Consider the following 23,893-nt stretch of genomic DNA (forward strand, 5'->3'; position numbering starts at 1 on the left):
GTGGCCTAGCTGTAGAGCACTAGACTGCTACCCAAAAGTCATGAGTTTGAATCCGGGTTCAAGTCACTAGAATGTATCTGAGTCCACCCATCTCTGATAAGTACCTAATTCACATTAAGGAAAGTATAGGCAGCTGGGCATAGTGCTGACGACACTATCCCTACATATGCAGACATCACAGAATCAGGTGAACTCTACTTCACTTTCCCCATGGACCATCAGGTTCCTTTTTTTTTTACACTGTAAAGATTTAAGCTTTTCTTAGTGAAAGTAACATAGGAACATCCACATTGTCCCAGTTGATATTGCTAGGTTAGTGTTGGACTGTAGACCTGGAAGTCCCACTGTCTCCAGGACTTGTATAGTTTACATTAGAGCCATGTCTCTGTTCTCAAATGTGGTGGTCAGCTCTCCAGTACTCTCTAAACATTGTGTAGGTTTGGTCTACACTTATGTAAGGGACACATAGCCCTGATTATATTTGAACTTATAGTTTTAGAGTAGTCAAAACTAAATATTGTCTAGGTTTGGTCTACCCTTATGTAGTGCTCTCATAGCCGTCCTGATTTTAAAACTTATAGTTTTAGAGTAGTCAAAACTATTGCTTTATTTTTAAACAAATTTCAGCTATTTAAGAGCTCAGTTATCCCCTCCAACCAACATATATTTCTGGGGACTATTCAAGAAGCAACCAGTAACTACAGTTGAATCATAACATTTCACCAACCAGTTACTACAGTTGAATCATAACATTTCACCAACCAGTATCTACAGTTGAATCATAACATTTCACCAACCAGTAACTAAAGTTGAATCATAACATTTCACCAACCAGTAACTATAGTTGAATCATAACATTTCACCAACCAGTATCTAAAGTTGAATCATAACATTTCACCAACCAGTAACTAAAGTTCAATCATAACATTTCACCAACCAGTATCTATAGTTTCAATCATGAGCTTGACATTTACTTGAATGTCTAGTCTTGTTGACTCCATTGTACTGTGTTATTTGTTTGAATTCAGTGCTGGGACATGATTTCTATAAATTAGTAGAGGGGATGGAAGCAGGCGTTCTTACTGAAATAGCAATGTAAACAGAAACTTTAAATTGCTATTTCTATAAACTAGAAGGTCACACCTTTTAGACACTAAAATCTTGCAGTTAGGACTGATGGTTTGACTAAGTAGCTCAATAGTTTCAGATCATTCTAACTCTCTTGTATTACTTTAAATGCCTTTTATTGATGTAGCTATAGACAGATGTTAGTTAAGAAGTGAATTGGTCTTAATACTTGAATGTTTATTTATGAAACTGTGTACAAGAGTTAAACTTTATCTACAGAAGAGGATGTGACTTAGTCCTAATGTTTTTTATTCACCAAACTGTACGCAGGTGATAGACTTTATCTACAGTGGGGAAATGAGTTTATCAGATGAGAATTTGACTGAGGTTATCAAAATGTTTTTTTTTTATTCACACAACTGTACCCAGGTGATAGACTTTATCTACAGTGGGGAAATGAGTTTATCAGATGAGAATTTGACTGAGGTCATCAAAATGTTTTTTTTATTCACACAACTGTACGCAGGTGATAGACTTTATCTACAGTGGGGAAATGAGTTTATCAGATGAGAATTTGACTGAAATCATCAAAATGTTTTTTTTATTCACACAACTGTACGCAGGTGATAGACTCTATCTACAGTGGGGAAATGAGTTTATCTGATGAGAATTTGACTGAAATCATCAAAATGTTTTTTTTTATTCACACAACTGTACACAGGTGATAGACTTTATCTACAGTGGGGAAATGAGTTTATCTGATGAGAATTTGACTGAAATCATCAAAATGTTTTTTTTTATTCACACAACTGTACACAGGTGATAGACTTTATCTACAGTGGGGAAATGAGTTTATCAGATGAGAATTTGACTGAGGTCATCAAAATGTTTTTTTTTATTCACACAACTGTACGCAGGTGATAGACTTTTTCTACAGTGGGGAAATGAGTTTATCAGATGAGAATTTGACTGAGGTCATCAAAATGGTTTTTTTATTCACACAACTGTACCTAGGTGATAGACTTTATCTACAGTGGAGAAATGAGTTTATCAGATGAGAATTTGACTGAAATCATCAAAATGTTTTTTTATTTTTTTTTTATTCACACAACTGTACCTAGGTGATAGACTACAGTGGGGAAATGAGTTTATCAGATGAGAATTTGACTGAAATCATCAAAATGTTTTTTTATTTTTTTTTTATTCACACAACTGTACCTAGGTGATAGACTACAGTGGGGAAATGAGTTTATCAGATGAGAATTTGACTGAAGTCATCAAAATGTTTTTTTTTATTCACACAACTGTACCTAGGTGATAGACTTTATCTACAGTGGGGAAATGAGTTTATCAGATGAGAATTTGACTGAGGTCATCAACACAGCCAGTCACCTGCAAGTTGCCAGTGCTATAGACGTCTGCAGCTCCTACATAAAGGTCAGCTCACTATCAAAGACATTGTGACCTTTGACATTTGCAGGCTTTAAAAGAACATGGTTGCCTCAAATAAGATTGGGTCTATTGTATTGCTCTAAGCAACCCATCATTTCTAGACTAATTATTCTGATATAGCAGTACATGCTAAAAAACATCCCATCATTTCTAGACCAATTATTCTGATATAGCACTACATGCTAAAAAACATCCCATCATTTCTAGACTAATTATTCTGATATAGCACTACATGCTAAAAAACATCCCATCATTTCTAGACCAATTATTCTGATATAGCACTACATGCTAAAAAACATCCCATCATTTCTAGACCAATTATTCTGATATAGCACTACATGCTAAAAAATATCCCATCATTTCTAGACCAATTATTCTGATATAGCACTACATGCTAAAAAACATCCCATCATTTCTAGACCAATTATTCTGATATAGCACTACATGCTAAAAACATATTTAGACCAATTATTCTGATATAGCACTACATGCTAAAAACATTTTTAGACCAATTATTCTGATATAGCACTGCATGCTAAAAACATTTTAGACCAATTATTCTGATATAGCACTACATGCTAAAAACATTTTTAGACCAATTATTCTGATATAGCACTACATGCTAAAAACATTTTCGACCAATTATTCTGATATAGCACTACATGCTAAAAAAACATCCCATCATTTTAGACCAATTATTCTAATACAGCACTAGATTCTACAAGCTAAAAAAAAACATTTTTAGATTATTCTGATAAATCACTCCATTACATACCGTTAATGCTTTGTGTTGTAATTAATATTTTTGTCTTTAAATTGTTGACCAGTCGCTGTTGACCTTTGAGAACTACGAAGAGCTGTTGTCTATAGCTGACACGTACTCTCTGGAGTCTGTGGTTGTCCACTGGGAGAACATGATACATGAGAGGTTCATGGAGTTCACTGGGACACAGGTCAGTCAGACACATGTGTGTTGTAGGCACTAACAACCTGGTGTAAGGTGGGGCAGGGGTCAGTCTGACACATGTGTGTTGTAGGGACTAACACACTGGTGTAAGGTGAGGCAGGGGTCAGTCTGACACATGTGTGTTGTAGGGACTAACACACTGGTGTAAGGTGGGGCAGGGGTCAGTCTGATACACATGTGTGTTGTAGGGACTGACCCACTGGTGTAATGTGGGACAGGGGTCAGTCTGACACACGTGTGTTGTAGGGACTGACCCACTGGAGTAGTGTGGGGCAGTAGATTTATGGGTTGGGAGGGGCCGGGGGGGGGCATGGTTGGGTCTGATGCTGGTTTTGTAGGCACTGACTCTCAGGTGTAATGTGGGTCAGTAGATTGGAGGGTTGGGAGGGTCTGACATGGGTCAGTTAGACTGAGGTGTTAAACACACTGAACCTCAAGTGTATAACTATGGGTCAGTATAATTGTGGGTTGGGAGGGGTGATATGGGTCAGTCTGACAAAGATATCGTATGCACTGACCCTTGGGTATAATTATGGATCACTAGAATTGTAGTAGTCAAATGACCTACATGTATAATGAGGGTCTTCATACCTGTAACATTCTCTGAGAATTTCTAATCAACAATTAATATCCAAGTCTAAGTTAGCTAAAGCTTTCATGTTCAACAACTGACAGGACTACTGTTGATAGTTGAGCACTTCTCCCATCATACATCTGGACACACTGAATAAGGTGTGCAAATGTATGGTGTATCATGTATCAGAAATACAAGATTCAATAGATTATCAGCAAGCCTCATCAAACATATTCATAAACTGTCATTGAAACAAAACATTTTAATTACAGGCTTTCTTGAAGATGGACGGTGATAAGTTAGCCAGGCATTTGTTACAGAACAGCCTGCGTGTGCCATCTGAATATCAGCTGTTTGTCAGTCTGGACAAGTGGTTTCGGTAAGTTGCAAGTTACAGCATTTCCCCACTAACTCTTTTTATCAGTACATTAACTAGTTAATATCATCCCATTGACCAGTCCACTCTATTACATTGACCAGTCCACACCTATCCCATTGACCACCAGCCCACACCATCCCATTGACCACCAGTCCACACCATCCCATTGACCAATCCACACCATCCCATTGACCATCAGTCACCACCATCCCATTGACCACCAGCCCACACCATCTCATTGACCAGTCCACACCATCCCATTGACCAGCCCACACCATCCCATTGACCACCAGCCCACACCATCCCATTGACCATCAGTCACCACCATCCCATTGACCACCAGCCCAAACCATCCCATTGACCACCAGCCCACACCATCCCATTGACCAGCCCACACCATCCCATTGACCACCAGCCCACACCATCCCATTGACCACCAGTCCACACCATCCCATTGACCACCAGTCCACACCATCCCATTGACCACCAGTCACCACCATCCCATTGACCAGCCCACACCATCCCATTGACCACCAGCCCACACCATCCCATTGACCACCAGTCCATACCATCCTATTGACCGCCAGTCACCACCATCCCATTGACCAGTGTTCTAATGGACAGGTTTCAAGCCACTCGACTGGCCCAAGACTCAGCTAAGCTGCTCAGCAACATCCGCTTTGGTCTGATGTCAGAACAAGAACTGACTGCAATCCGTGATACAGATTCTATCAAACGCTGTCCAGTTGGTCAACAGCTGATAGCTAAAGGCTACCATTACCACATGGACAGCAAGAAGGGTATGTCTCATTGTATGGATATTAGTCTATGCAGTCTTCATGATTGAGCTATCTTTATGAGTTGTGCTGTCTTCGTGTGTGTACTGTCTAAACTGTTGTGCCATCTTCTTAAAGTTCCCTTTTCATACCTGACGGTCCATGGGGCTAGTGAAGTAGAGTTCACCTGTTTCTATGACCTCGGCATTTAAAAGGATAGTGTTGTCAGCCTTTTCTTTAGAGTCCATCTGTGTCTTTGACCACTGTGTGGTCTGTCTTTTGCCCAGCCCCTGATCTGACCAGGTTAGAGCTGGGTGGACTTAAGGATGTTGTACAGACACAGCTAAGTAGGAAGTGAACTCAGAACATTGAGATAACTAGTTGTGTGTTTGACCACACTGTCCTATTTGTTCCATCTTCTCAAGTTCTGAACGATGACACTTATGTTCTTTGCTTAGTGGCCTAACTGCCAATCCACTATTGTTTTCTCTATCTGTAATCTTTCCCAACTGAACCTGACCTTTGTGTTTGCAGGCCACCCCAGCATAGACGAACACTGCAAGGTGCGTGCAGATGAAGCAGCCATCGTCATGGTTCACCTGGGTACCTCCCACATGCCCTTCCAAATCACAGCATTCAACCCCACCACCAAACTCTTCTACTGCCTCTTCAGTGACGTCAACGGCATCAGGGACTGTCGGGTGGCCTCTGTTGACAACTTCGCTTACATTTGCCGCGTTGTAGACTTTGGGGGCGGGACATTAATGAGCTCGTTGTTCAGGTTTGACCCCCGGCATCTGATTGGTCAAGAGCTTCGACCAATGAGACGACTTCGGCTGGAATTCGCCTGTGTTTCCCACACCAGGTGTCTGTACGCGTTTGGTGGCACAACGGAACAGTTCACCATCCTGGACTCTGTCGAGTGCTACAACGTCCAGTCCAACACCTGGGACGAGCTGCAACCCCTGCCGGCGCCCACACACTCTCTAGCCGCCGTGTCGCATGGCTCCAAAATCTACCTCTCTGGTGGCATCTCTGGTCAGGACCGCACCATAGTGGCCAGTTTTTTCAGCTACGACCCCGTGACCAGACGCTACGAGCCAAAGCCCAGCATGTTCTATGCCCGGCGGCTTCATGACATGATAGCCTTTAAAAACCAAATCTTCGCCCTTGGGGGCATCTCCAGGCAGGGGATCCCCCTCTACGGGCAAATTCCAATTGAACGTTTTGACATGGTGACCAACCAGTGGACCATGTTATCCTCCACGCTAGGCGGCAGGTCAGTGGGTCATTATATGTTCCTGGACGAAGGTCAGATCCTCTCCCTGGGGCATGAGCACCACAGTGCAACCGAAGAGGAAATGTGGCTGTACATGCCGGACAGTGACTCCTGGTCCAAGTACTCTAAGGCCCCCCACAGGATGAGTCTCAACTCGGCGCTATGCATGCAACTGTACATCAACTTTTTCCAGGAGAAGGTCTCCAGCAAGGTGATGAAGGACAAATGATCTGAAACCCAGGGGCCATCTTGTTTTATTTTCCCAACATGAGCATTCTGCACTTGTTACCTCAGAAGAATTGAACTCTCCTGTAAAGGAAATTATGTTCATTCAATGTCGGCAGGGATCTGCAATGTACTATTTTCATCTTTATATACATATATATATATATTACTGATACACATGTACAAAGTGGTGTCTTTGACACCAGACTGATGAGATCTAATGTCATGTCGTCAAGGCAACCAGTTTGAGGAGCTGTATTCTGATGTCAGGAACACAGGGTTGATAAAATCATGTCTATTATCATGTTGTCAGGAAATCAGGTTGATGAGATCTCATGCCCATCAAGATGTTGTCAAGGACCCAATGAAGTTTCACAAGCTTCCACTACCAAAGTATTCAAATCTGGACAGGACTCACTGATAACTATGGAGAGTCTAGCCACCCATGGGCAGTTCCCTCCCAGTTTTAGCTACACTGTGCTATTATTTGCAATATGGATCTGCAGTGATGGGTACTGGCTAGCTTCAGTTTGGTATTTCCTGGAACTTATAAATTGATGAAATGTTGGCCGATGTTATAAGTAAGAATACCAATCACAACAAGCCAACATTTTTACAAATGTGATTTCTGAAGGAAAGTTGCTAGAGCTACTATCCTTAATTTTTATGCATGTTATTTCTGAAGAAATATGTTTGAGCTACCATCTACGTTTTTTACGGATGTGATTTCTGAAGGAAAGATGCTAGAGCTACCATCCATAATTTTTACGCATGTTATTTCTGAAGAAATATGTTTAAGCTACCATCTGTGGTTTTTAAAGATGTTATTTCTGAAGACATAAGTTTGAGCTACCATCTGTGGTTTTTACGCATGTTATTTCTGAAGAAATACGTTTGAGCTACCATCTGTGGTTTTTACTGATGTTATTTCTGAAGAAATAAGTTTGAGCTACCATCTACAGTTTTTACTGATGTGATTTCTGAAGGGAATATGAGAGTGCTCCCAGGCAAAGTTTACATTGTGAAAAAAGAAATCTGTAACAGATGGACTTGTAGGAGCTAAACCCATCTCTTGACATGAACTGTTTTTTATCTTATTGTTTGACCCTAAAGTTCCACAGGTTTTGCATGTGATATTGTTCAACAACCAGACCTTTATAGGGATAAACATTCAGGAACAAAAAGTTGCATTAATTAGAACCATATTTTCACTTTTATCATGATATACATTTCTTTATGTATATACATTTGTCTGTGTTACTGTGTGTAGTATAACTTCTAAACAGACATTTCATAGCTGTAATACTTGTCTTTGTAGAATATTTCACTTTTATGGTAACAGTTTATGCTGTTACTCTTGCATATTTTATTTTTGTTAAATGTAAAAAAAAAATTTTATGGTTTTTTAGATTAATTTATTTCTGTTTTGACCTACTGTATGGCTCACTGGAATTATAAATTCCACTAGCCTAATTATATTAATGAATTATTAATTCCTCTAGCTTAGTGCTATTCAATTATATATTCTTGGCTAAGTTGGGTTTCTTTGTTATAAAATGAATTTTAAGAATGTTACAGAAATATCAAATAGTATTATATGTTACTTACAAAGGAAATTTCATCTATTATTATGGGAGGCTTTTAATTTTAAATTTTCCCCAAATTTTATTAAGCTGTCTAAAAATAAGCAAGGACTGTCCAACTACTTATTTACATGTTAAAATCGTGAAAACAAATACTTGGGTTTAGATGGTAACTAAAGCAATATTTCTTTCATTCTGACTGATCCAAATCTCCCTTTTATATTTAGACTACCTTTTATTTAAAAACTAATTTCTTTTGCTTGGGTTTATTGATCATGTTTCTAAACCAGCTTTTTTAAACATTGCATATTGTCATTTTGAAAAAAAAAGAATTATTTTTGTGCTTTTTTTTTTGTAAATATTAGAACATTCAAATGTGGCCAACAGCTCTAATTGAACATCACAGAATGTGTGGCCAAAATTGTCAACAGCACATGACAGCAAGTGTAGTCACCAGCACCTCACAGAAAATATGGCCAATAGCAACTCACAGAAAATTTGGCCAACAGCACCTCACAGAAAATTTAGCCAACTTCCAACATGCCACTTGGCAACACTGCTTGCCAAAAAAAAAAAAATCTGAAACAGTTTTAAGCTAAATCTGGCTCTAACAATTATTAAAGAGGAAACAGTTCAATAAGATATAAAAAAAATGTTTTAATTAAATAGATTTTATGTCCTTGTTCTTTGAGTGTCTCAATTGTATGACTACACAATAAATGAAATAGCCATTCTGTAGTAACCTTGGCTCATGTTATAGTTCTACCACTGCAGCCATATGCTGGTACTGAGGCTGCCACTTAGATAATTCAATGACAGCTCCAAGATTTAGCTCACGAAGAAAAAAAAACTGGCCATATGTTGGTACTAACATAATTCAATGACCGCACCAAGATTTAGCTCACAAGAAGAAAAAAAATACTGGTCACATGTTGGCACTGACATAATTCAATTCGGCACAAGATTGAGCTCACAAGAAGAAAAAAAATACTGGTCACATGTTGGCACTGACATAATTCAATTCGGCACAAGATTGAGCTCACAAGAAGAAAAAAAATACTGGCCATATGTTGGTACTGACATAATTCAATGACGGCACCCAGATTTAGCTCCAAAAAAAAACAAACTGGCCATATGTTGGTACTTAGGCTGCCATAATTGAATGACTGCATCTTTTACTTGTTTCATCTCTGCATCAGGGTTAGTCTTTTGCCTGCTGTTACCCACCAGACCTAACTATGCCACACAACCTAGGCAGACAACTTGAGTGCCACCTAAGAATTGAGTGTCTATGTGTTGTAACATTTCTACAGCTGTTTATAGTTAGCTACTGTTATGTTTCCTCCTTCAAACCAAAGAACTTTTTCTCTTATTGAGCGAGTCCACTTGTTTGTAGTGAATTAGATAAACTTATGTGTAACCTGTTTCTAATTGTAATTACTGATGTGATGAGGGTGGAGTCATTAACAAAGGTTTCAAATTATTGTGTACATATCAGCTCCAGGTCATAATGTAAATCACGCCAAAATCTCTTTGGTTTTTTTTTTATTCACTGTAATACAAATAGTAGCATTATATTTTTACTTTATTTTCATTCAAAAAATATTGTATCTTTAATTTAATTACATTTTTTGGGAAGGGTTTTTTCATACATTTTTTGGCATTATTATTTTTTTCATTTTATAATTTGCTTCAAAAAAAATTTCTTTCAAGCATTAGGTTAGAATACTTTCTCAATATTTTTATTTGCTTTAGAATTACTGCTTTGAAATACAATACAACAAATGATTTAAATATGTTGCTGTAGTTTTTAAAGAATGTTGAATTTTATTTTTCTCGGGTTGACTTTTTATACATTTTTATGATTATTTTTACTGGTGAAAAAAAAAATGTAATATTTAATGTATCAGTTTCATGTAACCTAAATTTAGAACATCAATCAGAAAAAAAATTTTACTTTGGATTTTTTAACTAGTTCAAGAAATGTTTTACCCTTTTCTTGGTTCAAATGGTAGTTATCCCCCTTCTAGGTTCAAATGATAGTTATCTCCCTTATGATGTTGTTTGTTGACTTGTATTCTATCACTGAAAAAAAAAAAGCATTGTCTCTTGCTGTGATGACCAATCATGTCAATGAGGGCTAACCTTTGCTTGTATGTTTTACAGTAAATTTCATGTACATAACATGCATGGCCTTATTGCCACTCTATAACAAGGAAAATATTCCTCATGGTTTTGTTTTTTTCTAAAGCCACTGTTCATTTTATGTGTCAACCTCGCAAATCAGAGACAGGAAATGTAATTATTTACTTTTTCATTTATTTTTATACAGTTTATATGACATACAGGAACATTTAGATTTAATCAAATAAATGAAGCCTTAAAGATTAAACTACCTCTAATGCTTTAAACTACAGGACAGTTTTCAACCATATAGCTACCTCTAATTTTACACTATTCACATCACTACCACTAGCATATCACTACACACATCATAACATTACCTCAATCATATCACTACACACATAACACTACCTCAATCATATCACTACACACACCACTACCTCAATCATATCACTACACACACATAACACTATCTCAATCATATCACTACACACATCATAACACTACCTCAATCATATCACTACCTCAATCATATCACTACACACATCATAACACTACCACAATCATATCACTACACCTATCATAACACTGCCTCTATTATATCACTACCTCATTACCAGCATCATCTGATAACCTCAATCATATCACTAACTACCTACATCATAACAGAACCTACAGTATATTACTTCCTCCAACAAAACACTACCTCCAACAAAACACCATCTTAAGTACAAAACTCTAATGAAAACACTACCTCGTACAAAATACCACCTCCAACAAGACACTACCTAAAATGAAACACCTCCAACAAAGCACCACCTGAAACAACACTTCTTCCATTGTAATACTAACAAACTAGCCATTAAGTTAAAAGAATTTTTTTTAGAAGTCCCTCCTTTAACAATCACTAAAAATTACTTTTGTAAGAACACAATTTATTGTAAGGACTACAAATAATTTATCTGCTGAGCATCATGTTTAGTTCTCAAAGCAGTGTTAACACTATCAGATCTTTAACATTTTATAGTTTCACATTACTAACAAAAGATAACATACAATTTATAGTTACAAGATATAATATATATTTTATAGTTTTGACATAACTATAATAGATTAAATATTTTAAACATAACTATAATACCTCTTAATTTAACATAACAATCAGATAATATCAAAGATTTATCTTATTTATAAGATAAATACCACATTATAGTCAGTATGATAATTACCACATCTAATAAAGATTGAATGTACTAGCAGGCTACAGTCAATAAGATTAAGTACCATCAGACATAGTAAAGTGATATGGTTTATTATAATTTTCCTGTTGCTTTCTGTTTCAGACCTCGACTTGAGAAAGAGTATAAGAAACATTACATTCTTCATTTTTTAATCAAATTGTTTTAAAATTTAATTTTTTAATCAACTTAAATTAATTTTAATAAACTTATGTCAGAAGCTCTACTTTTAAATAATTTAAATCGTTTTGAATATAGATCTATATTAATTTTTTTTAAAAGCCTTATGAAAAATATTGATTGAAAAGTTTATTTACCTGCAAAGTTTTTTTTTCTGGTATACTGAAATTTTTATAAGGGCAGCTGAGCCGTTATTTTATTTGTGGATCACTTTTAAGTGCTAGATTAAAGTAAGTTAGCAGTGTGTCTGCTTTATTATGACTTGGTCTATTTGATTTTTGAACATGCCATAAACTTCAAAGGCTACTTATTTCAAATGTTATATTTTTTTATTAATGCCTTGCATGCTCTCCCTTTGTTTTCCATGTTTTTGTACATTTTGAGTTACCTTCCCTTGCCCATTATAGTATAGCTTTGCCCGGTGTTCTAAATAAATCTGCGATATTAGCTTTAGACATTATTATATTTTATTTCTTTGCTATGTCAATTATAAGTGTATTGATATGAGCGTACAGAAGAGTGCAGTATAATGTCAGGTTGTGTACAGGAAAAAATGTGTACTAAAATGTGCACCCAGTATGTTGTTGTGGCTCTGAAATATTGGGTTATGTGAAGAACTGTATGTTAGTTGTGTATGTTTAGCTTGTATGTTGTTGGGGCTCTGAAATATTGGGTTATGTGAAGAACTGTATGTTAGTTGTGTATGTTTAGCTTGTATGTTGTTGGGGCTCTGAAATATTGGGTTATGTGAAGAACTGTATGTTAGTTGTGTATGTTTAGCTTGTATGTTGTTGGGGCTCTGAAATATTGGGTTATGTGAAGAACTGTATGTTAGTTGTGTATGTTTAGCTTGTATGTTGTTGGGGCTCTGAAATATTGGGTTATGTGAAGAACTGTATGTTAGTTGTGTATGTTTAGCTTGTATGTTGTTTGATTGTATCAGTGTTGTTGGGGCTCTGAAATATTGGGTTATGTAAAGAACTGTATGTTAGTTATGTATGTTTAGCTTGTATGTTGTTTGATTATATCAATGTTGTTGTGGCTCTGAAATATTGGGTTATGTGAAGAACTGTACGTTAGTTGTGTATGTTTAGCTTGTATGTTGTTTGATTATATCAGTGTTGTTGTGGCTCTGAAATATGGGGTTATGTGAAGAACTGTACGTTAGTTGTGTATGCTTAGCTTGTACAAGGTCATGAGTGTTGTTGATTTTTTTTTTTACCTCAACACACAACAAGTTGTCTCCCCTAGCTAGTCTCTATACCTTTTATTTGCAACTATTAGGTCAATTTTATACCTTGTCTGTAGAAGTCAATTTGTACCTTGTCTGTAGAAGTCAATTTTGTACCTTGTCTGTACAAGTCAATTTTATACCTTGTCTGCAGAAGTCAATTTGTACCTTGTCTGTAGAAGTCAATTGTGTACCTTACTTTATTTCTGTAGAAATCAATTTTGTACTTGTACCATATGTTTGTAATTCAAATTTGTACCTGTACCTTATGTCTGTCACCAATTGAAGTCATTTCTCTGTGAGGTAATTTTCTACATTACACCACAGAGTCAAGTTGATTAGTCGCTTTTCTTTTTTTTCAACAAGTTAGAAATTCATTTTTTCCATCCAACTACTAAAGCAGAATGTTAAATGGTTAGGTTCTCATTCATGTGAATTGCTCCAACTACTAAAGCAGAATGTTAAATGGTTAGGTTCTCATTCATGTGAATTGCTCCAACTACTAAAGCAGAATGTTAAATGGTTAGGTTCTCATTCATGTGAATTGCTCCTTATTTTGGTGAGAACTTGAAAGCTCTAAAAAAAAAAGCTTCACTTTCTGTTGAACAAAATAAATATTTAACAATATTTTTTTTTTGCTTGTCAGAGTTTGGTAAGACAATAAATGGATAACGGTAAATCTAGGACCATTGCAGGACAACCATATAGCTACCACATCACTACCATCAGCATTTAACTACACAACATCATAGCAATACTTCCATTACATCACTACCACCAGCATATAACTTACACACATCATAGCAATACTTCCATTACATCACCAGCATATAACTATACACATCATAGCAATACTTCCATTACATCACTACCACCAGCATTTAACTACACACATCATAGCAATACTTCCATTACATCACTACCACCAGCATATAACTACACACATCATAGCAATACTTCCATTACATTACTACCACCAGCATTTAACTACACACATCATAGCAATACTTCCATTACATCACTACCACCAGCATATAACTACACACATCATAGCAATACTTCCATTACATTACTACCACCAGCATTTAACTACACACATCATAGCAATACTTCCATTACATCACTACCACCAGCATTTAACTACACACATCATAGCAATACTTCCATTACATCACTACCACCAGCATATAACTACACACATCATAGCAATACTTCCATTACATTACTACCACCAGCATTTAACTACACACATCATAGCAATACTTCCATTACATCACTACCACCAGCATATAACTACACACATCATAGCAATACTTCCATTACATTACTACCACAAGCATTTAACTACACACATCATAGCAATACTTCCATTACATCACTACCACCAGCATATAACTACACACATCATAGCAATACTTCCATTACATCACTACCACCAGCATATAACTACACACATCATAGCAATACTTACATCACTACCACCAGCATTTAACTACACACATCATAGCAATACTTACATCACTACCACCAGCATTTAACTACACACATCATAGCAATACTTCCATTACATCACCAGCATATAACTACACACATAGTAATATTTCCAATACATACTACCACCAGCATATAACTAAACACATCATAGCAATACTTCCATTACATTACTATACTCATCAACACAGTCATCGAACACACAACCCACATATAAGACCTGCACATATAAAACCTTCACATCCCGAGTCCCCCACATAAAAATTCAACATACTCATAACATATATAATACACTCACATCTTACAAACATGCATACCATTCACAAATTCGACCAACGCAAACATTAAATATACATAAAATTTACTCAAAACAACCAACAACAAAAAACAAACTTCACCCAGAATTGACCCACGCGAACACATAAACAACATGCACTCTACACGCAAACATAAATCACTAGCTTACTAACAAACCAATCGCCTATAGTTTGATGGGGAAACACCAAGTAAACACAGAAACAAACTACACACATAAACACAACACATACCGTACCAATACACCGTACACACGCATCTAACACTCTAAACACATACACACACCACTAAACAACAAATACTAGCTATAAAACCCAGCTAACACAATACAGGCGCATACATAAAACACATACTACACTAAAATAAGCAAAACATACACCATACCGTACTTTTCATACACATTCACACACAGCTCTCATGCACAACATTCAAATCACACACAAAAAACAGGTAAACATACGCACAACATATAAAACACACGAAAATAAACTCCCAAATTAAAAAACACCCACGCTCTCATCATGCGCACATCACATGCATACCATGCACACACAACTCACATGCAAGCATAAAACACATTCTCAGACCAACATAAACACCATCCACCACAAATCACATACACTCCACACACAAACAACTCATAAACGATAAACATTATCTATACACATACATAACTCTCCATAGGCCCTACATACACATTTCAGACACACAGTGCATACAGATAGCTTTCAAAAGTATAAAAACAATCATAATAAATCTATTATAGTTATTTGGTTGTTGGTAATGTTTATTTTGCTGCCAAAAACAAAACAACAGCAATGCTCTCATTAATAACAAAGCGAAGTCAATATAATATTCATTGATAATTTTATACAACTTTTTCCTAAAAAAAATGTAAATTAAACGCAAAAATTACAAATTGTAATGTCGCACTTTAACACATACCTTTCCAACGTCACAGTCGTCAAAAGTGCCAAGCTCTCGGATAGACAGTCCTTATTCGCTTGTTTCTGTTGTGTGGCAGTCTGTAGGCTACACACAGTAAATCCTTCAAAATTATAGACACTATTTAGCAGAATGTAAAGAGTGTCACCCCATCAATTTAGCAGTTTCGTTTTGATACCACTCTAACCCTTTATGTCCTATTATTTCGACTGAATAAAACGTTATTTTTACTGCCCGTTTTGCAATGTGTAGTCACTCCTAAATGGTGGTTAATGAAAAATACATACCACTAACGCTGTTAGATTTGTGTGAGATGGTCGTGCTGGGCCTGACACGATCCATTACCATTTAAAGAGTACCACTACCATTTAAAGAGTACCACTACCATGATCAGTCACATCACAACGATACAGTAGATAATCACCTGACACAATGCCTAACATTTTCTACCAGCCGTCGGTACCCGTTACACGTGAATTATAGGCCTATATATTTTAATATTATTGTTATACTTGTTTCAGAAAAAATATTTTATAAAATAGTTAGGGTTTTGCGAAATGGCGAGGCGGTAAACTGGGAGAAAATGCGAGACATGCGGAAACATGGGTAAACAACGAGATACAGTTTGCGAAAAAAAAATGTGTTTCGTGGTGTTTTTACTTTCTCATATTGTAATCGTGCAAAAAATAAACCGGGAGTGATCTCCCCTAAACTTTCTTCAATATTCATATATATGAAACAACAGGGGATGGCAACTCGGGATATAGACATAATTTTTAATCCATTTTAAATACTTGAATTTTTTTAAAACAGAATAAAATCTCGTAGAAAAAGAATTGCAAACCAAGTGAACGCCAAATAAAATGTGCATAATAGTGCGGAATATTATAAGTACTTTATAAATTCACATGCGTTTTTTGAGAAATCGGAAATAGCGAAAATTACTACTTCCGGTCAACAGAAATTACTCAAAATTTGATAGAAAGCAGAGAATTAGATCTTTTACTTACATGTGCAATTTCATTTATCTATCTGTAATAGTACTCAAGTTATAGGCTTTTGAAAAATTGAAAGTAGAAAAAGTTCCACTTCCGGTTATCGGGAATCGCTCAAAAGTTGATACGGATCTACGATTTTGATATAATACTTATATTATATATGAAATTTCATCAACCTAGCTGTAATGGTATTCAAGTTATATATGTGTGTGTGTCTGTAAATTATATATTAGGATTTCAATATATATTCAACTACTGTTCTCATTAAAATTCACTTCCTTCGTCTGTCGTCAGTCTAGACCGAAACGCCCGAGCGAAATTTCGGACACTTCTAACTGACAGATACGGTTCGTAGTTGGTACGTGGGTCAAGACATAAAGACAGTGCATCATGACTTTAAATTTGACTTAATTGGATGCCTAATTAATATTTTATGAATTAATTTAAAAATTTGACCAAATTAGTAGGCAGTCTTATCCAACTACTTTGCACTATTAGACACGCGTCATCACGTACAATAGGTGCGCAGTGGTTTTTAGTCATGTAACTCTAGTGTACATAAAACATGTAAAGTACTAAAACATTTCATAAAAAAACGTTTTAGTAACAAGCTGTTATGTAATAATGCACTAAAAAGGAGAAAATAAACTATACACTACAATATTTAAATTACTATTACGTTTTGACCAATTACTATTATAAAATATATCATAAAATATATACCTCAAACAAGTATATATTTTTAAAAATTATCATTATATTTTACCGTTTGTGTACAAGACATATGAGGCAGATGAAGTAAAGTTTATGCGTTTAATCCACACCATATACGTAAGGGACGTACTACCGCCATCACATTGCGGGTAAGAGGGAGGGGGGGGGGGGGAGAGCATTGTGACATATTTTTTAACCGTATCGGATCACGGGTAGCAGGTAGTATGTTTATGTTTCAGGTTGTTGTTAGGGTTAGGGTATAAGTTGGTGCTGGTGTTGATTTTCCTGCTTATATTCATGTTCATCATCGCTTTTGTGTTATTGTTTTGGTTGGTAAGGTTTTCGCTGCTTAGTAAACACAGACGCCACGGTCCTTTACAGATACGTTTTTCACAAAGGCTAGTGCAGGGCCTGGTCGGACGGCTAGTGTAGATAGGAAATTCCCCAACAGCGATCACAAATTATGAAGGTTGGCAATCGTATTTTATTAAATAATCTCGCGTATAGCTTTCATGGGCGTCCGTGCAGAATTTTCCTAGGTTCTGTTATAAACCGCCATGAGCATGTCTCCCGAACGTCCTCGCGTAGATCTTTTGTCTTGAAATTAATGCACCCGACCTACTCCAATGAAGCGACTGACACACTACCTGGCGGCTAATGAAATAACGTTTTGTCTTTTCATTCACTTGTCGGTAATTGTGTTGCGCTGTCATAGTGTATGTATGTGTGTGTACGTGTACTTGCCAGAGAAATCACTGCCTATTAACAAGAAAGCGCCCCATAAGTGGCAGAGTCCTGAAGTCTGCTGCTAGTGGCACCCTGTAAGTGCAGTATAGGGTGTTGCGAGCTTTCGGCAAATATGGGTTGTGATTTTTGAAGTGTTGAAACTGCCAGAAAATCTCTGCTCCTTGATGGCCTGCCTAAGGTACCTGGGGTAGGGACTGTTCAAGATTTTTGGAGTCTACCAAGACACTGCCGAAGAGCGGAAGGCACGGAGACAGTGTTATTCAAGAGTCTTGAAATATGGCCAAACAGAAACTGGGCCACACGCGGAATGTGTGTGGGGCGGGGGTTTGTTCAAAACGTAAAATCTGGTAAAAAACCAAACCACTATCCGCGTGAGAGTGTGCGCCCTTGATGTGGCAGAAGTCTGCCGCTGGGGGTCTTCAGATCGTCTGCAGTTCACGTGAGAGAGTGAGCGCCCTTTCGAAGCAGTTTGAGCCCTGAAGTCGGCTGCTAGGGCTGCTGGTGCCGGTCCTAAAAGGCTGTCACACTGCGTGTGTGTGTGTGTACTTGCCAAGAAATCTCTGCCCGTCAGCGAGAATTCTCCTTATCAGTGGCAGAGTCCTGAAGTCTGCTGCTGATAGTCGTAATCCAATTTGGGAACACCATTAAGAATTAATGCGGTAAGCAAGAAGAAAAAAATAATGCAACTAAATCTAGGACTGAAAATGCGCCCACAAATAAAAGAGGAGGACTTTCTACAGCGCGACGTAAAGAAAATAATGTAAGGCGTGAATCCAATGTGGGGACATCATTAAGAATTAATGCGGTAAGCAAGAAGAAAAAATTATGCAACTAAATCTAGGACTGAAAATGCGCCCACTGCCCACAAATAAAAGAGGAGGACTTTCTACAGCGCGACGTAAAGAAAATAATGTAAGGCGTGAATCCAATGTGGGGACATCATTAAGAATTAATGCGGTAAGCAAGAAGAAAAAATTATGCAACTAAATCTAGGACTGAATATGCGCCCACAAATAAAAGAGGAGGACTTTCTACTGCGCGACGTAAAGAAAATAATGTAAGGCGTGAATCCAATGTGGAGACATCATTAAGAATTAATGCGGTAAGCAAGAAGAAAAAATTATGCAACTAAATCTAGGACTGAAAATGCGCCCACAAATAAAAGAGAAGGAGTACTTTCTACAGAGCGACGTAAAGAAAATAATGTAAGGCGTGAATCCAATGTGGGGACATCATTAAGAATTAATGCGGTAAGCAAGAAGAAAAAATTATGCAACTAAATCTAGGAGTGAAAATGCGCCCACTGCCCACAAATAAAAGAGGAGGACTTTCTACAGCGCGACCTAAAGAAAATAATGTAAGGCGTGAATCCAATGTGGGAACACCAGTAAGAAGAATTAAGGCGGTAAGCAAGAAGAAAAAATTATGCAACTAAATCTATGAATGAAAATGCACCCATAAATAAAAGAGAAAGAGGGCTTTCTACAACGTGGTGTAAAGAAAATAATGTAAGGCGTGAATCCAATGTGGGAACACCATTAAGAACAATTAAGGGGAGTGAGCAAGAAGAAAAATGCACCCACAAATAAAAGAAAAAGAGGACTTTCTACAGCGCCCTAGAGGCTTTAATCGACTAATCACCAAAAAGTAATGTAAAGAAAATAACGGAAGGCGTGAATCAAATTGAGAATAGAAAAAAAGTAATACGGCGGTAAGCCATGAAGAAAATATGCAACAATAGTCATGACTGAAACTGAACCACCCTTGTCACGATATATCAACTTTCTTCAATGCGCTCACGAATGCTGCTACAAAGAAAGAGAGAGGATTTCTACGGCGTTTTTATATTGGCTTTAACCGATCAACAACCAAAAAGAGATGCAAATAGAGGAATAGAAGGCATGGGCGCATTTGTTAAAACAGAAAATAATGGGGGTAAATGAATAGGCGTAATAATTGAAAATTAGTACATTTTGCTTATTTTGGTTGGTTTCAGTTAAGAGAAAACAGACAGCACTATCAACCTAGCGACCGTTGTATCTTTCCGCAACGGGCGATTTTTCTCGTTTTATTAAATAATCTATCGTATAGCTTTCATGGGCGTCCGTCCAGAATTTTCCTAGGTTCTGTTATGAGCCGCCATGAGCATGTCTTCCGAACGTCCTTGCATAGATCTTTTGTCTTGAAGTTAATGCACCGGCCGATTCCAATGAAGCGACTGACACACTATCTGGCTGCTAATGAAATAACGTTTTGTCGTTTCATTCACTCGTCGGTAATTGTGTTGCGCTGTCATAGTGTATGTATGTGTGTACGTGTACTTGCCAGAGAAATCACTGCCTATTAACAAGAAGGCGCCCCATAAGTGGCAGAGTCCTGAAGTCTGCTGCTAGTAGCACCCTGTAAGTGCAGTATAGGGTGTTGCGAGCTTTCGGCAAATATGGGTTGTGATTTTTGAAGTGTTGAAATTGCCAGAAAATCATGCCACTTGATGGCCTCGCGGTACCTGGGGTAGTGACTGTTCAAGATTTTTGGAGTCTACCAAGACACTGCCGAAGAGCGGAAGGCACGGAGACAGTGTTATTCAAGAGTCTTGAAATATGGCCAAACAGAAACTGGGCCACACGCGGAATGTGTGTGGGGCGGGGGTTTGTTCAAAACGTAAAATCTGGTAAAAAACCAAACCACTATCCGCGTGAGAGTGTGCGCCCTTGATGTGGCAGAAGTCTGCCGCTGGGGGTCTTCAGATCGTCTGCAGTTCACGTGAGAGAGTGAGCGCCCTTTTGAAGCAGTTTGAGCCCTGAAGTCGGCTGCTAGGGCTGCTGGTGCCGGTCCTAAAAGGCTGTCACACTGCGTGTGTGTGTGTGTACTTGCCAAGAAATCTCTGCCCGTCAGCGAGAATGCTCCTTATAAGTGGCAGAGTCCTGAAGTCTGCTGCGAACGAATTCAAGTTGTAACACTAATTATGTCTCCAGTGGCAACTAAATCTACAGCGCGATGTAAAGAAAATAATGTTAGGCGTGAATCCAATATGAGAACACCAGTAAGAAGAATTAAGGTGGTAAGCAAGAAGAAAAAAATTATGCAACTAAATCTATGACTGAAAATGCACCCACAAATAAAAGAGAAGGAGGACTTTCTACAGCGCCCTAGAGTCTTTATTCGACTAATCACCAAAAACTAATGTGAAGAAAATAATGTAAGGCGTGAATCCAAAGTGGGAACACCATTCAGAATTAATGCGGTAAGCAAGAAGAAAAAATTATGCAACTAAATCTAGGACTGAAAATGCGCCCACAAATAAACGAGGAGGACTTTCTACAGCGCGACGTAAAGAAAATAATGTAAGGCGTGAATCCAATTTGGGAACACCATTAAGAATTAAGGCGGTAAGCAAGAAGAAACAAGTAATTTAAAAAGTCTAGTGACAATTTTAGCGCAATTTCCTTATGTTATCTAAAAATAGCTCTGTCGTAGCGTAAATCAAGAGCAGGGTTAGTAAAACCATTGGTTAGTTATTAAAACGTTTTTTATTTTAAAAAATTCAGTATTTTACATGTTTTATTTACAATAGAGTAACATGACTAAAAACCAATGCGCGCCTAGCTACCGAACGTGATGACAGTGATGTCGCAGCCATTGAACGTGATGACGCGTGTGGTGTGGTTGGATGAAATGCCTACTAATTCGGTCCAAATTTTAATTAATTCAAAAAAAAATTTGTGACCGAACGAAAGGATATTTTTGAAAACTTTCTTCGGCAATATTGTTCTAAATTATGGCAGGAATCGATTGGTACATGTTTCAAGTCACTAAGTGGTCTGGTTGCCGAGATATGGGCCAAAAACTGCATTTTTTTCGAGTTTTTTTTGGCTTTTCCGGGAAATCCATGAAAGAAACCCGGAATTTTTTTGGCCTATGTTCATCCTGGTAACTTGCTTAACATATTTGCTTTTGGAACTAGTCCTCGATATTGCTTCGTTGAGGAGGAGATACGACTTAAAGCTGCGGACACACATCCATCCATCCATCCATTCATCCATTCCCAGAAAAGACGAGTTAATAAACGCAATTCTCCAGAATGGAAATTGCGCTAAAAAGTATGCAACTAAATCTAGGACTGAAAATGCGCCCACAAATTAAAGAGGATGACTTTCTACAGCGCGACGTAAAGAAAATAATGTAAGGCGTGAATCCAATGTGGGAACACCATTAAGAATTAATGCGGTAAGCCAAGCAGAAAAAATTATGCAACTAAATCTAGGACTGAAAATGCGCCCACTGCCCACAAATAAAAGAGGAGGACTTTCTACAGCGCGACGTAAAGAAAATAATGTAAGGCAGGAATCCAATGTGGGAACTAGTAAGAATTAAGGCGGTAAGCAAGAAGAAAAATTATGCAACTAAATCTATGAATGAAAATGCACCCACAAATAAAAGAGAAAGAGGGCATTCTACAACGTGATGTAAAGAAAATAATGGAAGGCGTGAATCCAATGTGGGAACACTAGTAAGAAGAATTAAGGCAGTAAGCAGGAAGAAAAAATGCACCCACAAATAAAAGAGAAGGAGGACTTTCTACAGCGCCCTAGAGGCTTTAATCGACTAATCACCAAAAAGTAATGTTAAGAAAATAATGTAAGGCGTGAATCCAATTGAGAACAGAAAAAGAAGAAAATAATGTAAGGCGTGAATCCAATTGTCAACAGAAAAAAAAGTAATACGGCGGTAAGCATGAAGAAAATATGCAACAATAGTCATGACTGAAACTAAATCAACCTTGTCACGATATATCAACTTTCTTCAATGCGCTCACGAATGCTGCTACAATGAAAGAGAGGATTTCTACGGCGTTTTTATATTGGCTTTAACCGATCAACAACCAAAAAGAGATGCAAATAGAGGAATAGAAGGCATGGGCGCATTTGTTAAAACAGAAAATAATGGGGGTAAATGAATAGGCGTAATAATTGAAAATTAGTACATTTTGCTTATTTTTGTGCATTGATTGTTTTAATTATAGGTCGCGGAGAAGGGGGTGAGGCAATATTTTTTCTCATTAAATATTTATAAGACTACTTATGGTATAACTCATTAGTGGCGTACTTTATTCGCCGTTTCACTTTAACACTCGGTTGAGCGTATTATATTCTAAACACAACCAAAACACAAAAACGTTAGAAAAACACTAGATCTAATCCTACTTTTTTATGAATGTGTAAAAAACGTTATAAATAAGCATTAAAGTTCCAATTAAATAGCGTGTGATCGTCAGCGGGAGAAAAATCCCCACAACGTCAAAGGTTCACCGTGAGTTCAATTGTCTTTAATTACTACAAAGTTCAGTGCACGTCATAAAACCTTTTTTTTTTTGTGGCCTCAGTTTTGGGGTCATTGTGAGTTCATATAAGTTTATTTATAGCGCGAGATTCTTGTAAAAATACAAAGTTAACCGCCTTGCAATTATGAGTTTCGTACTTTACCCATTGTTACGAAGATATTTTCAAGAGTAAAAGAAAAGCTAACTCTAGATTAAATAGTGTTCATTCAATATTCCAATTTTTTTTTCAAGGTTTGACAAAAGTAAATTATCAAAAATTAAAACCA

General features: G+C 37.2%; 1 protein-coding gene across 1 annotated transcript in view; it reads left to right on the forward strand.

Moving 5' to 3' along the window:
• LOC131955160 (kelch-like protein 36) overlaps positions 1-8,920 on the forward strand; it is a 59,462-nt gene extending 50,542 nt beyond the window's left edge. The window contains exons 5-9 of the mRNA XM_059319150.1: positions 2,383-2,505; positions 3,348-3,473; positions 4,334-4,440; positions 5,065-5,240; positions 5,751-8,920. Of these exons, the coding sequence (XP_059175133.1) occupies positions 2,383-2,505; positions 3,348-3,473; positions 4,334-4,440; positions 5,065-5,240; positions 5,751-6,724 (1,506 nt within the window). The 3' untranslated portion in view covers positions 6,725-8,920. The remainder of the gene's footprint in view (positions 1-2,382; positions 2,506-3,347; positions 3,474-4,333; positions 4,441-5,064; positions 5,241-5,750) is intronic.
• Positions 8,921-23,893: the final 14,973 nt, after the last annotated feature.

Source organism: Physella acuta, unplaced genomic scaffold (assembly GCF_028476545.2).
Source record: "Physella acuta isolate Inbredline_101_S28 unplaced genomic scaffold, ASM2847654v3 ptg001057l, whole genome shotgun sequence".
NCBI lineage: Eukaryota > Metazoa > Mollusca > Gastropoda > Physidae > Physella > Physella acuta.